General features: G+C 31.9%; 1 protein-coding gene across 8 annotated transcripts in view; it reads left to right on the top strand.

Annotated features, from left to right (window-relative positions):
* The window catches only part of Akap9 (A-kinase anchoring protein 9), a 125,331-nt gene that overhangs the window by 28,576 nt on the left and 79,900 nt on the right, over nucleotides 1–16,855 (top strand). For 7 of the 8 annotated variants that reach the window (XM_047560053.1, XM_047560050.1, XM_047560049.1 and 4 more), the window contains 5 exons: nucleotides 3,358–5,685; nucleotides 12,253–12,466; nucleotides 14,386–14,465; nucleotides 15,782–15,920; nucleotides 16,678–16,763. In XM_047560053.1, coding sequence (XP_047416009.1) covers nucleotides 3,358–5,685; nucleotides 12,253–12,466; nucleotides 14,386–14,465; nucleotides 15,782–15,920; nucleotides 16,678–16,763 — 2,847 coding nt within the window. The remainder of the gene's footprint in view (nucleotides 1–3,357; nucleotides 5,686–12,252; nucleotides 12,467–14,385; nucleotides 14,466–15,781; nucleotides 15,921–16,677; nucleotides 16,764–16,855) is intronic. The other variant, XM_047560052.1, reaches the window with a different exon arrangement.

Below are 16,855 nucleotides of genomic sequence, written 5' to 3'. Positions count from 1 at the left end.
CTTGTTTGAACTTAGCTGAACATTGTTGTACAAGAACTCAAATTTTTTGACACTCTGCATGTCTGCAAATGTCTGTGAAAGCACCATTGGTATGGATTTTGGAGTTTCAAATAAAATTGAGCAAGTAGGCACATTTACAAATATGGAATTTGTGGATAATGAAGACAGAATACATGTAATACAGCATATTTTATAAACTTAGGAGGCTCTGCAAGAAGTTGAGAAATTATCAAGAGAAGAATATCATCTGAATAACAATAAAAGCATTAACTAGCACTTAATTAAGTACTCACTCTATAACAGGCAGTATTCAAAGCATCTTACACATATTGATGCATTGAATCATAACTATAACCCTATGAGTTAAGGATACCATTACCTCCATTTTATAAATGATGGTACCAAGACAATGCAAGATGAAGGGAATTGTCCAGGTACACAAGTGATGTATTGATAGAGCAGATTTCAAAGCTTAGTTGTCTGACTCCAGAGACTACTCTTTGAAAAACAGGACATGTATAAATGAAAATTATGAAAAGGGCATGCTTTTCAACTAAGGTAATTTAAATATTATGTAAATATTTACAGAACACCTATTTTGTAGCAACCCTTGCAAGACAGATGATGAACCTTAAAATGTGCCCCTTTCTTCACTGAATGCATGGAGAGGTGTGGCATGTACACACGACACCACAAAATAAGAATAAGTTTAGTTAACAGAGTGTTATAAAAGTTCTGGCTAGGTCTGCTTCATGAAGAAAAGATTCAGGGTAGACAACAGCAGAGGCAATATTTGAGATAGGAATAATCTATTTTTATTTATATTTTGTTTGCCCAGAAATGGGTATAATATATGGAACATAGTAGCTATTCACTACTGTTTTGGTAAGCAAATGAATAATTCATGAATTCATAACTACTAGAGATAGGTAGGACATTTTCTATAGGGTGGGGAGTGGGCATAAATGTTGAAAAGACTGAAATGTTGAAAATGTACAGGGAGCAAAAAATAGTTTTTTTAGAAAGCAGTAGCCTTTGGAAGTGTCTTTCTAGAGGGTAAGAGTAGAAAGATAATCTAGGTTTAAATATGTTTAAATTGCCTAGATATAGGATTTTATTCTCTTTTTCTCACTCGGCAGTATAATTCAGATTATCTAAAATTCAAGTAATTTGAATAAGCTGTTTATTTGAATGTTAGCAAGAATACTTTTATTGCTCTTTTTATTACATTTATATTTTAATTTCTCATTTTTCAAAAACTTAATCCCTTTGAGAAGTAGTTCTATTAAAGTAACTAAAGAAGTAATTATATTGATAGTCAAAGGCTCAATCTCATTGTCCTAATCCTCCAAACTTTCTGTGGTATCATAGTCACAAACAGGAAGTGTATTATTCCCCACTCTTTCAGTTGTAGTTCTAAAAAAAAGAGGCATCATGTCCTCAACCTAAGGGCTATCTATCAGTTTTATAACATAGCAAGTGATTTAAAATCATATACTTTGAAAAAAGGCAATATGAAGAAAATAAACAGTGAATTTTTAGTGTTTAATAGTTGAAAGAAGAATTATTGTTGGTTATTTATAATCATATTAGGTGTTGGGCAATTCTGAATTAAGTATTCCCTTTTATGAGGGGTGTCCCTTTCCCCTTATGGAAATAAAAGAGTAACTGATTTTATCAGTGTTAACATTTTTCAAAACTAGTTTTTACTTATTTAGCAGTTTAACTGAAAATGACCATCATGAAGCTGCACAAGGTAACCTTGGCTTATATAGTGCAATATTTGGCCTTTTATTTAAGCTCAGAAGTCAGATTTTTATCTTCTTCTGTCAAAGATATTTGAGCTGTATCAGAGGTGAATTAGTTCAAGAGGCTAATGTTTAAAGTCTAAATATAAGACTGAGTTTACAATGAGAAATAATTATCAACAAATTTCAGATTTAAAGCTCATTAGATTTTCTTTTCTTTCCATGGACAAATGAATTTTTAAAAGCTAGATAATAATTAAAAAGTTGTTATTGAGTATCAGATGAAGGGGTGTTGGAGGAATCAGATCTTAAGTGGCATGAGACTGAGATAACCTGCTATATCCATCTCACAGTATTAATGTTCATGTCAAAGGCTGATGGTGCATTGGTCTTCTTTCAAGAACTGTACTTAATTGGGCACTGTCTACATTTTCTTTTGAGGTTTTCTTTTTCCTAGGCTATGACACTCTTTCTTTAAATATGGTAGTACTTTAAATATATTACTACAGATTCATTCAAGACACCTGTAAGTCTTGTTTGGTGAGGGCTTTTGTCTCCTTAAGATAATTTTTCTTCCTTACCTATATTTTCATTAGTTCTGTGGATTTAATTTATTTATTTGGCTTTGCATCTATACCTCTTAACTATTTACTGATGAAACTGTGTAACTGAGCCAAATCGTGGGCCTCAGGCCTCTGTTTAACTACAGTCATTCTTAGATAATTGTGATAATGAATATACGTTAGTGTATGTCTGGTCTTAGCTTAATCTACAGTTCCAAAATTGATTCCCAAAATAGGAACTGGGTAAAATTATCTGCTGTACTTTTAAATTTCTGTTTAAACTAGTCTAAGGCCAAGTTGGTATGCTGTACATACTATAGTGGTCTTAGTTGTCACCTGATGTTCAATTGCTTAAGTATTGCATATCCCTAAATTTCTGATTCACTTAAGACCCCAGGAATGGAGTTAAGGCAGACTCAAAAGAAGAATCTGCTTTTGTTCTTGTTGCTGCTGTTGTTGTTTTTTCTTATTTTATAGCACTTGTTAATGAAATACCTTCAACTTACTAGAATCCATGAGAGGGACCTATATTTATTGTTTTAGTTTCTTTTGAGAGAGTCTAGAAAGTATGTAGTACTATAACTAGCTATCAAAAATACTAATTATTTAGAATTTTGACCAGTTAATAAGAAAAATGGAAATGTGATGGTTTATAGATATTTTAGTCAGACTGGTTTTGTTTTGTTTTGTTTTGCTTTTTTTTTTTTTTTCCCCCGGTGGTGCTAGAGATCAAACCGAAGGACTCACACATGCTAGGCAAATTAGATTACATTTTTAAATATAAATGTTCAATCACAGCACTATGTAAGAGAAATTTCTTCACAAGAAGGATAAAACTGCTATATTGTTTGCTCATAAGTACTGTCAGGTAGATAAGTCCTAGGTCTCAACATGGGAAAAATTGAGGGTCAGGCCCAACAGTTCTTTTTATAGAATTATTTAAAGAGGAGACACACCTAAGTCTTTCGATAATGAAGCTAAGCAATAGAAGTTGCCAGAAGCTAAAAAATGTCATTCTTATGTTTCATTTTCTTTTCTTTCTAAAGGAACAAGATAAAAAAGTAGAAAACTCAAATAAAAGAGAAGTACAAGAAAAGGAAGCAGTCATTGAAGCGTTAAATACAAAAATAAATGAGCTAAAGGATAAAGTAAGAACTACTGATAAACTACTAGAGGACTTACAACAACAGGTTTTACAAAAGAACCAAGAGATTGCAAGTATGAAATTAGAACTGACTAATTCTAAGCAAAAAGAAATAAAATGTTCTGAGGAAATTAAACAGTTGGCAGGGACTGTTGAGGAAATGCAAGTGAGGAACCGTAAAGAAAACCAGTTTGAAACTGAGATGGTACAAAGAATGGAACAAGAAATGCAGAGAAAATTAGAACAACTGCGAGCAGAGTTAGATGAGACATATGGGAAACAGATAATACAGATGAAACAAGAATTATTAAAACAATATATGACACAAATTGAAAAGGTGAAACTGCAGCATAAGGAAGAAATTGAGAATGCTTTAAAAGCATATTCCAATATTACGGTTAGTGAAGATCAAGTAAAATTAATGAATGTGGCAATAAATGAACTGAATATAAAATTACAATATACTAACTCTCAAAAGGAAAAACTCAAGGAAGAACTAAGAGTGGTTGCAGAAGAAAAATCTACCCTACAGAGACAACTTGAAGAAATTTTTCAAGAGCTCAACTTTTTAAGGGACCAGATTCAGATAGCTAAACAGACAATAAATGAACAAGAAAGTAAACTGAATGAAGCACATAAGTCACTTAGTACAGTAGAAGCTTTAAAAGCTGAAATTGCATCTGTGTCTGAATCCAGGAAGGAGCTAGAATTAAAACATGAAGCTGAAGTTACAAATTACAAGATAAAACTTGAAATGATGGAACGGGAGAAAAATGCCGTTCTGGATAGAATGGCAGAGTCTCAAGAAGCCGAATTGGACAAATTGAGAACACAGCTCCTGTTTAGTCACGAAGAAGAACTTTCGAAACTAAAAGAAGATTTAGAAATCGAACATCGAATAAATATTGAAAAACTTAAAGATAGCTTAGACATTCACTATAAACAGCAAATAGATGACTTACAAAATGAAATGAGTCAAAAGATAGAAACAATGCAGCTTGAAAAAGATAATTTGGTAACTAAGCAGAATCAGTTAATTTTGGAAATTTCAAACCTAAAAGATTTACAGAATTCAAAATCAGAAGAAATGACCCTTCAAATAACTGAACTGCAAAAAGAAATTGAAAATGAAAAGGGGACTCTTGAAAAAGAAGTTCAGAAATTACAACTTAAAACTGAATTTTTGGAGAAACAAATAAAAGAAAAAGAAGATGGACTTCAAGAAACTTTTACCCATCTCAAAACAGAGAACAACCTTCTTAAAGCTGATAAGAGAGATCTTGAGGACATGTTGAAAAATTATGTTCCTGCTAATAACCAAGATGAAAAGTTGATTTTCACAGACTCAAAGTCCATATCCAAAGACACTAACTGGAAAAAGGAAGTGGAAATACTTACTGAAGAAAATGAGGACCTCAAACTACAGTGTATTCAGCTAAATGAAGAAATTGAAAAGCAAAGGAATACATTTTCATTTGCTGAAAAAAATTTTGAAGTTAACTATCAAGAATTAAAAGAGGAATATGCTTGTCTTCTCAAAATAAAAGATGATTTAGAAGACTGTAAAAATAAACAAGAATTAGAGTATGAAAGTAAGCTTAAAGCACTTAATGAAGAGCTTCATTTGCAAAAAATAAATCCAGCTACAGTGAAAGTGAAAAGTTCCATCCTTGATACTGACAAAACTTTTGTAGCTCACACAGTAGAAATCACTGAAGTTGTTGAAAAAGATACAACGGAACTTATGGAAAAACTTGCAGTTACAAATCGAGAAAAGCTAGAGCTATCAGAGAAACTGTCTAATCTTTCTGAGCAATTAAAACAGAAACATGGTGAGGTTAATTGTCTCAGTGAAGAAATCAAATCTTTAAAGCAAGAGAAAGAGCAAGTTTTATTAAGATGTAAAGAACTAGAAATCATAATTAACCATCATAGAGCAGAAAATATAATCACGTATGATGGTCATTTAAGCTCTTTACAAGATGGATTTGTGACTATAACAAGCAGGGATTCTGGAGGATCAGTTCTTAATGTAGGTGAAGATTTTGGTGAAGAATCAAAAATAGTGGCAAAGGATAAAATTTCTTTTGAAAATGTGACTATGAGAAAAGAAAACAAGCAAGAAGAGTTACTTTCACCATCAGTAACACATGAACCCTCACCTGGGACAACTGAATCAAATGAAAATGATAAACTCCAGCAGGAACTTCACATACTGAAAACAGAACAGGTTTGTTTACTTATTTATTTGTGGTATAGCACAATGAAAATGTACATTTCACACTAAAAAGAATTTTCATCTTCATAAAACAAATTTGCATCCTTAAAAGAGAATGAAAGTAAATCATGTAATTCTTATTTGGATCTGTCATTTATCATTTAATTTTCCTATTTTTCCTTAAACACTGTTTCTTTTCATTTAGTTAAGCTATTATATATTCTTCTCAGGAAATAAAGCGTACAAATTGTTCCATATTTTCTTTGTAAAGACAAGTTAAAATAATTTTGTTGAGAATCTCAGCTTTACAAAAGTAATTGATTTTATAACTTAGTATTTTGTTGCAATTTCAAAGACTTTAGAGTTTTTATTTATTTTTAATATTTTTTAGTTGTTGATGGACCTTTATTTTATTTAATTTTATATGGTGCTGAGGATCAAACCCAGTGCCTCACACGTGCTAGACATGTGCTGTGCCACTGAGGCCCAGCCCCAGCCCCGAGTTTTCATTTCATTCTGGTCTTTTCAATGTTCCACAATTGTAAATGAACTCTTCAGTGTTTTAGAACCTTATGCAGTTGTTCAGTTGTAAATTCTATTTCCTTTGTGGGGGAAAAACACCTTAAGTCCTAGAGTTTTCTGAATCTTATACCTGAAGGGGAAAAAGTAGTATTAACTAAATACAGCTAAAAAAATAAATACACATATAATAATAGGTTATTTCTATTTATTTTTGACAGATATTGATATTAGAAATAACAGAAAAGTCTGATAATGCTAAAAAAACTTTTTAATTAAAATTTTTAATTAAAATTTTTTTTAGTTGTAGATGAACGCAAAACCTTTATTTCATTTATTTATATGTGGTGCTAAAGATTGAACCCAGTGCCTCACACATCCTAGGCAATCACTCTACCACTGAGCCACAACCACAGCCCGCTAACTTTTATGTGTTTCCAAACATATTTAACAAATATCTCTTGCCAGATATAAGAGTTTAGTGGTGAACAAGAGAGAGAAGGTAAGGAGTATGTATTTTAGTGAGGGAGGCAGGTAATAAATGGGGAAGTAAGATAGAAATAGTGTTATAGTCTATGAAGAAATAAAACAGGGTGTCTTGATAGAGAATGATGGGTGGAGGTGGTGGTGGTCAGGAGCTTGGAGGAATTAACATTTGAACTGAAATTTGAATGAGAGGGAGAAGCCTGCCTCGTGGAAATTAGGGCAGTTGTACCATAGGTAAGTTTGAGGAACAGAATGAAGGCCTATGTAGTTGAGTTTGAGATGAGTTTGAAGAAGGAAGAAACTCGATCATAGGGAGCTTTACAGACGTTGTAAGTTTAGGTTTAATCCTAAGTACAATAGGAAGGCATCGGAAAGTTTTCTCTTGAAATCATTTCTAATAATTTATATTCACGTTGATGATCTTATATCAAATGTGGTCATACTTTACTTTTTTTAATAACTTGATAGTCAAGAAATTCAAATTGCTTAACTGCTATTGCTTTGTTAAATATTTCAAATTGTTTTTAAAACCATAATTGATGCTGATTACTCCTAAAAATGTCAGACATAATTTTTTTTTTTTTTTTTTTGCGGTGCTGGGGATTGAACCCAGGGCCTTGTGCTTGCAAGGCAAGCACTCTACCAACTGAGCTATCTCCCCAGCCCTGTCAGACATAATTTAAATTTTATTAAAAAGCATTATTCAAAGAGGACCTGAATTTGAAGCACTGTTGTCAAAATAATCAACTTTTCTTAGTAAGAATTTTGTTTTCTCCACAAAGATACTTGCAATGGCATTTAGATACTCTCTCCTTGAAATTAACTAAACAAAGTGAAGAAAAGCAAGTCTGTAAGTTGTTTCCATTCATTATTACCAAGACACACCCCTTTATTGATGGGAGGAGGGTACGTGGAGGGAAACTCAACAGAAGAAATAGCGCAGTGACTAACACTGAAGAACAGTTTACCTATGCCTCAAATACTGCAGAGGCAACAGAATACTCCTGCTCTCAGTATTAAGCTTAGTTGTTAGAGCAGTTATATCTCACTGAAACAAAAAGAAATGTGGCCGTTAAGAAGTTTTTAACTGAGAAGAAACAAATGAATAATTTTGGAGTATAATTTCAGATTTTCAAAGAAGTCTTTAGCATTGGGATGCAGGAAAGGAGTGGCAAGAATGTTATAGATATTGGTTAATTATTCATGCTGGGAGAGGCCGTAGAGTGAAGTGTGGTGTTTAAAACTGGATGTAAATAATGCAATTGAAAGAAATTTTGGAGCTTAGAAACTGCAAGAACCACAATATCAGTTCTATGAGTGCAGGGATCCTATCTACTATATGCCTAGTGCCTAGAATAATGTTTTTTTACATGGTCAGCAGTTAATGATTTTTTATGAATGGATGAATGAGGAGTGAATAAGGGGAAATAAACAAAGCCCTTTTATCAAGAATCATCAGTGAGTCAGGATAAGCCTTCATGTTAGGATGAAAATCAGAACAGTGTTTTTTTTTTTTTTTTTGCAGTGCTGGGGATTGAACCCAGGACTTTGTACTTGCAAGGCAAGCACTCTACCAACTGAACTATATCCTTAGCCCGGAACAGCTTTTGTTGCTTGCTATTTAGCATTGTTCTCTAAGCCCTAACTATTCCAAAGATAAAGATACATGGCATAAATGGAGAGAAATAGTTAATTCACAGGTGTAATTAAGAAATTAAGAAAAATCTCTTAAGTAAATGAACCAAAAACCTAATATAAAATAAAATGTCAAAATTAACCAAAAATATGTAGAACCAATATAGTTAACAGAGTATTTTAATGAAAAGTACTTGAAAAATGAAAAATCTCATTTCTGAGTGGGCAGTTTTTAATATTATAACGTGTCAGTTTATCTCTAGATTTATCCACAAAGTAGCTCTAATACAACTTAGAATGAAAGTTACAGAAATTTTAACTGGTTTACAGTTCATCCAGAAGAGTAAATGTACAAGTAGAGCTGAGAATATTTTTTTTTAAAGTAGAATGTATATAACATGATATGTGAAGGACAATTTTTTGGTTTAAATATATCAATTTAATGAGATATTGAAATGACTTGAACTATTAATTCAACAATGTAGAAAAGTATCAAGAATACATACATTCAAAGGAAGAAGGAAATAAAGAGCAAAAATAAGAGAACTTGTAGTAAATGAGAGAAAGTTTTCAAGAACTTTGGAGGTTTATTATTTGAAAAGATTATTTACAGATATTAGACAAATCTTAAAAAATATCACACAAAATCAAGAATGAAATAAGGACTTAAGTACAGGTACCACAGAAATTTTAAAAATTCATAAATAATACCTTAAGTAATCTGTCAATAAATTTGAATTTGCCTCATGTAAAACCAAAAATGCCAGACTAAGACCATTTTACAAGTGGATCTTATTATCTCTCCAAGAACAAATGTATAATTGCTTACTAAAAATAGGATTAAAGAGAGAATGGAGGAAGAAAAGAAAGAAGAAAAACAGAAGAAAGAAAAACCACCAAGTTCATCTTAGGACAATATTAATATGAAGACCTGATAGGGATGGTAAAGAAAATAAAATTATAGACTATTCTAACTTATGAGTGTGGTTGCAGAAATTCCAAATAAAATATTAGCAAGTTATGCCAAGAATAGACAAATAGTTAAACATTTGAAAAAAATCTATGAATGTAATCTCTACACTTAGCAGGACAAAATCCATATGATCACTTCAGTACATGCTGGAAATCCATAAAAAATTTGACAACTCATTTATAATTTTAAAAAAGCTTTAGGAAATCAGGAATAGCAGGGAAATTTTCTACTTATGCTGATTTTCATCAAAATGTTAGCACATAATACTTATGATGGTGAAATTTAGATACATTCATAATTAAAATCAGGTTTAGGACTAGGATACCCTTTGTCAACATTACTGTTGCAACATTATTTTGTAGGTTTTATATGTGTGTGTGTGTGTATACTATATATTTTAGTTGTCAACAGACTTTTTATTTTATTTGTGTGTGGTGCCTGACTATCAAACCCAGGGCCTAACTTATGCCAGGCAAATGTTCTACCACTGAGCCACAACTCCAGTCCCTTTTTTGTAGTTTTTGGTGAATGTTTCATCAGTTCTTACAATATGACAAGAGTAAGAAATGAGAAAAATGCGAAGAGATCAGGTAAAACTTAAAACTCTAGATGAGAAGTTTTGAGTTTTTGTTAAGAAAATTGTAAAACATTGACCTGACTGTGTGGTATTACATATCATATCCGTAGTGGAAAGATAGAAAAAGATCAGTTCTCTCTAAATTAATGTAGTTCCAGTCAAAATTCCAACAAGATATTTTATGGATCCTGAAATACTGATTCTCAAATTGATATGGAAAAGTAAATACCCCCAAAATACTCAAGACAATCCTAAAAAGTATTTACCTGGTATCAAGACTTATTACAAAATCATTATAAGTAATATGGTTTGATGCTGGGATGAATAAATAAGTGAAATACAATGGAAAGCCCCAGATTCATATTCTTGTGAAAATTTAGCATGTGGCAAGGAAGGCCCTATAAATCGATGTTTATTTCACAATACTCATTGAACCTCTACTACATTCCAGGAACTGTTCAAGTCACTGATAATACAACAGTGAATAAAATGATCAAGGAGGATTGAAGTTTATATTTTAGAGGGTTTAGATAAACATTAGAAAATACAGAGAAATATTTCTGGTGGTCTTAAGTGCTATGAATAAAATTAAAAGTATAATAAGAAGGAAGAGATCTCCCTAAGTGTAGGTACTTTTTTGCATAGGGTAGGTCAAGGAAGATTACTTTGGTGAGGTGATATTTAAGCAGAGAAAAATGAAATTAAAGAACAAACCAAATTAGCAGGAGAATCTTAGAGTAGTCACAATTGTTTTGGGAGAAAAAAACAAAATTGTTTTGGGCAAAATTGACTTTAGATGCCAAAGGTTAGAAGTTAGGGAATTAGATCCTTATTGCTTTAGGAAAAAAACAGATTGGTTAAAGACTACTCATAAGAAGAAAATAGAATCTTAAAGTGTGGTGAGGATGTGGTAATACAAGTACTCACATAACCTACTGGTAGCATTGTAAATTAATACTATCATAAAAATAATTTGATCAAATCTAGTACAGTTAAAAACACACTATCTGTGACCTATAAGTTATATTTCTAGGTAGCTCTCAAAGTGTGGTCCCTAACCAGAAGCACAACATCACTTGGGAACAGGTTAGAATTCAAAGTTGTAAGCCCTACTTCAGACCTCCTGCATCAGAAACCGTGGAGATGGGGTTAGGTTCCTAAAGTAACCTATTTTTTTTAAATATTTTTTTGTCCTAGATGGACACAATACCTTTTATATTACTTATTTCCTTATTGTGGTGCTGAGGATCAAACTCTAGGCCTCATATATGCAAGGCAAGCACTTTACTTCTAAGCCACAACCCCAGCCCCTGAAGTAACCTATTTTAATAAGCGTTCCAAGTGATTCTGATGCATGTTACATTTGAGAACCACTACGTTAGAGAGAAATTAGCCCATTTATCTAAGTGCATATATAAGAATTTAACAGCAGTATTTTTATTTAATATCGAAAAGTTAGAAATAAACCAATTTATCTCCTGAAAGAAAATGGACAGATGTTAGTATATTCATAATACCACAGTTGAAATGAATTAATCTGATGCCTACATGGTGCTTATTTGTTTTGTTTGTTTGTGGGCATTGAACCCATTACTTACATGGAATGATACCAGAGGCATATTGAATGAGAAAATAAATTTGTAAATTTAATATTGTTTGTATAAGCCCATAAAAATAGAAAACATACCGTACAGTGAGGATGCAAAATATACTGTGTTGAGAATTGATAATGTAACAATTGGACTGGATTTATATCATATTTCTGATTATGGTGGCCTGTGAGAAAGGAGTAATGAGAACATAAAGTGTATAGGGGGAGTAGGGGAATGAAAAGAAATAGACAAAATGTTATAGTACTTGTTAATTTGGGTTGTGAGTTTATTATTATTTACATATTTCTACATTTAAAATATTATTTTAAAGCCAGGCATGGTGGTGCATGCCTGTAATTCCAGCTGTTTGGGAGGCTTAGGCAGGAGGATTCCAAGTTCAAGACCAACCTTGGCAACTTGGTAAGATCTTGCCTCAAAAATAAAAACAAAAAGGTCTGGAAATGTAGATCAGTGGTAGAGAGCACCCCTGGGTTCAATCCCTAGTGCCTTGAAAACAAAATATTATTTTAAAATAAAAATCAAAGATAAATCATAAGCTATACCAAATATCAAAATTTGCTATAAAAATGATGTAATAAAAACATGCTGCTTTCCTTGAAAAAGAAGTAGCTCAGTGTAAGTAAATGAAGAATGAGAAGAAAGAATGTCTTTGGTTCTCTTATATGAATTTTTGAACTATAGTTTATTTCTTTTATAGTTAGCGTATGCAAAGAAAATTAAATTATTTTATAGTAAATTATTTAAAATTTTCCTAATGTTTATATATTCACTTTAAGAATGACTTACGGCTCCAGATGGAAGCACAGCACTTCTGTCTTTCTCTAATTTATTCAACTCATGTGGATCAAGTTCGTGAATATATGGAAAATGAAAAAGATAAAGCTCTTTGCAGCCTCAAAGAGGAGCTTATTTCCGCTCAAGAGGAAAAAATCAGGAAACTTCAGAAAATGTACCAGTTAGAACTACAGAACATAAAAACACAAGAAACAGGTAAATAGTTTCTGACTTATAATCACCATGAAACAAATAAGTATCACTTCAGAGTCCACCATTCCATACTTCTGTCCTTAGAACCCACAGGGGAAGGTGACTTGTGTATCGAAATCCTAGTCTTATTCATGTAATCATTGGGTGTTCATTCCAAGTACTAGAGAAAGCTGAAATTACTGAATCATTTTCCCATTGGAAGTCACAGTCAATTGGGAAAACATATTTAAAACAAACCGAAAATTTCTGAAATGTAAGAATGGAGGGAGAAAGGAAAAGAGTCTTGTGTTTCCTGGGAAGATGAGTAGGATGAGGGTTTGGGTAGGAAATTTAAGGAAGATTCTGGAGTCTTAAGCCCTGAACTATAAGTTCTCCATTTGGGAGAATTAGGAATTCAGATCATGTCAGAAAATAGTGATAGATAAAGCTGGAGAGATTGGAAAGGAGCTTGATCAGGAAAAGCTTTAGGTACCCTGATGAAGCATGTTTATGTTTTCTGCTATTGGTGATAAGACCTACTGCAGGATTTTAAATAGTGGGAGCAACATAATATAATTTTTATTTTAAGGTGATACCATTGGGATCAGTTGGAGGGGAGAAATCATTGATGGGAAGACCAGACTAGACCAACCTTGGCAGTAATTCCAATAAATAATAAGATACTGAATTGAGTATGATGAAAAGTTAAGTTCAAAAGCTAGAGAGTTAGGCTCCAGTTGATAGTTAATGTTAGCAGAAATTATGACTGTCCCTAAATTTCTAGCTTAGGTAACTAGAGTGTGATTCTAGTCATAAAAAGGAGCAAATTTGGGAGAAAAATAATAAATTCAATTTTAAATATATTGAGTTAAGAATAGACTATCTATTGATTTTGAAAAAAAAGTTGAAAATAGAAGTCTAAAACAGGAGAAAAATTTAGGCTTGAGATAAACATTTAGAATGAACATGAATGTCAAGGACAAGAATGAGATACCCTAGGAAACTAGAGAGTGAGCTAAAAGACCAAGATGACATTGTGGGAAGCAACACTGTTAAGGGACCATAAAATGGATGGAGAAACCATAAACAGATTAGTGGCAGTTACTGTTCTTTCTTTCATAATTATTTGACCAGTTAACTAGACTTCCTGTGTTCAAGGCATATCTAGGCCTTCACTTTTGCCCTTAGGAATGAGTTTAACCATTGGAATTGCTTTGTTGAACAGTAGAATTTCAAGGATCTCAAGTAAGAATATCAGGCTTTTTCATTTCAGGAGTTTGTTGAGTTTGAATATAGTATTTTTTAAGTTTTTTTTTTTTTATTGATATCCTCCTCAGATAGTCTGTCCACCATTTGTCATATTGCAAGTTAACTATTGGCTCTTTTAATTGGCAGTAAAGTTAGTTTAGTGACTAACTACCAGCATTTTTAAAAAATAAAAGAGTAGAGCCAAATTGGAAACATTGGAGTGCTTCACATATAGACAGGTAGATAGATGTTTATCTTTCTTTATTTCTATCTCTCTATTGTGCTACGGATTGAACCCAGTGCCTTGTGCATGCTAGGCGGTCCTTATACCACTGAGCTGTACCCTTAACCCAAAAGGGTAAATACTGATTTGTGAAGTTTTTGTTTCAGTTTTACATAGATGTATATTTTATATATATATATATATATTTGTATATATATAATATATATGTATATATGAGATATATTTCTTGTAATTGGTTATAACTTTAAAGTTTGAAAAACATTACTTTATACCACTTTGTAGAATGAAATTGAAAATCTCACCAATTATCTGAGATAGTTAACATTGACCAATAGGAAATAACTTTGAAAGAAATAAGGAATTTAAAACCAGTCTTAGGTGAAACATAGGTTAAATATGGTAGTACTTATATATGTGAATTGAACGTCTTCAACAGTATCCGTTTCATTAGGTGATGAAGCAAAGTCTTTACAAATGCTTATTGGAAGACTTCAGAAGGCCGTGTCTGAAGAATGTTCTTATATTTCAAAGGTAGGAAATTACTTAAGCAATTTTGGATAATAGGTACTAAATTCTGAGTTGCTACTAATTTGATGAGCAGAATCATCAAGCCTATTTTCCCACCTGTCTTACTCTAGAACTGCACTTAGAAAATAGTCCTGAGTTGTTTGTGTTTGTGGTGCTGGAGATAGAACCCAGGGACTCACACATGCTAGGTGAGCATTCTACCGCTAAACTACATCCCCAGCTCCTATTCCTGAGTTTTTAAACTCAAAATGAACCTGCAGGTTTTTCCTGATGATCAGTTTGAAACAAAAGAAATTCAGGGCTAGGGATATGGCTCAGTAGTTGAGCACTGGCCTAGCAATGTGTGAGGCCCTCAGTTTAATCCCCAGTACCTCAAAAAGGAGAAAAAATTCAGATAAATTTATCTCACCAGTAGAATAGACTTCAGTCATTGATGTTGCCATGGAGGAGCTACTTAATCTTTGCAAGTCCCAGTTTTTTTACCTGTATTTGGGTGATCGAGTTTTCTCAAACCAATTCTAATGTGATAAAATTCATATCTTACAGGCTATGCTGAAAATTTAATAAACTTAATTACTAACTGACAGAATTATTTAACTTTTAAAAAGCACATTTCAAGAAATAGTAGCAATAAACAATTTGGTTTTTAAAACTAAGAGTTGTTGCTTGTTCTTTCCAGTTGAATTAGGGGCAAAGGTAAAACTTACTTGGAGGGCTTATCAAATGATTATGGGGCATGAGTTGTTTTAAATGACAGAGTTGTCTATTGCTTAGGAGAACAATCAGAAAAATGTGTAAGGTGTCTTGTGTGTGTGGGTACAAACCACAGAAAGCTACTCTGATATTTTTTAGAAAAGTGTCTGAATGTAATCTCCAACTTTATGTAATTTCTCTAGAAGTCACAGACTTTTTTCTAATAATTTCTAAACTTCCGTCCTTGTCCCATTGTGTATTTTCAAGGGTTGTTGATAAAATAAGTGTTACATTATGGATACAGAGATAATATCAAAATAGGATCTAAGCTAGGGAGAGGTAAATTCAAATATAAGATTTATTATTAGAAAGAAACAAAAAAAATTATTTTTTGCATTAAAGATTATCATCTTTTCCTGATCTAAGAAGAGTTTCAAGTAGACAGAAAAATATTTAGACTTAATTATTTCTTCTGCAGATTGATGTGGTGTAGGGAAAAGGAGTGAGTTTCTTTTTTGTCCATGACATTTTGACCATCTTTTATATCAAGGAGGATAATATTTAATGATATTTAGAGGCAGAAGTCAAAATTGTAATTTCTTGAAATATTCAATTTTGTTAAACAGACTTTAAGTGATACAGTTGGTGAACTTTATATTCCTACTTTAAAATGTGATGGGAATGTAGAGGAGAAGGAAAATTCTGGTCTTTACACACCTGAAAATCATGTATCAGAATTACCAGATTATAGACATGAAGTTCAAGGTAATGAAAACTTTCTACACTATTAAATAATATTTAATTTTCTTAAATCAATTGATGATAAACTGTTACCTCTGATTATGATTTAATCACTCAGCCAAGTTGAGTATTTTAGCTTAGTATCTTGTCCTCTTTTCATATTCATGAAATCTTATATCTAATGTGTACTTTTTAATTTTTATAATGAGTGCAATAATTGTGCTATGATAATTGAAACAGTCTACAAGTTTCCTTGTTTATCTTGTTTATCTTGTTTACTTCCAACTTTTTCCTCATTCTAATTCTTTCCTTTATCATTTTTACCATAGAGCCTATTCTTTAAAAATTATTGTTTAATAAGTTTATGTCAGTGGTTTGTTATTTTTAAAAGAATAAGGAGAAAATCAAGAAATAATAGGTAAATAATAAAAGTATTTCTCAATATAAATCTGGCATTAGCTTAACAAATTACAACCTCAATTTTTTTTATGTTCCTTCATAGATAACATATTTCCTAACCCTGCCCATTTGTATGAATTTTTAAAAAGCTATAAATTAATGAATAACAAAAGAAATTAGCATATTTTAATATTAATTTTCAGGTTAGCTTTGTAGTAGGAATTTCACATTAAAGAAATTTTTTCTTGGTTACTAAAATATGAGATTTATTTCTAGTAGATGGGTTCCTTAAAATTATAAATAGATGAATAATAATTATTCAAAGATGTAATCCTTTGTAGTAGAGTGAAATTATTATTATAATTGTTTGTTTATCATCTAGACTTTCAAGAAAACATGCAAACCCTTCTAAACAAAGTAGCAGAAGAATACAACAAACTTTCAGTACTCCAGACACGTTTGAGCAAGGTCTGTGAGATGGAAAATGTATCATGTAATATTTGTATTTATTGTATTACCTGCTGTTTTGTGAGCTACTTTATAATCCAAGAATTTCTAAA

The sequence above is a fragment of the Sciurus carolinensis genome, chromosome 8 (genome assembly GCF_902686445.1).
Source record: "Sciurus carolinensis chromosome 8, mSciCar1.2, whole genome shotgun sequence".
Classification (NCBI taxonomy): Eukaryota; Metazoa; Chordata; class Mammalia; order Rodentia; family Sciuridae; genus Sciurus; species Sciurus carolinensis.
The sequence above is the reverse complement of the archived record's forward strand: the minus strand, read 5'-3'. Positions and strand labels throughout refer to the sequence as shown.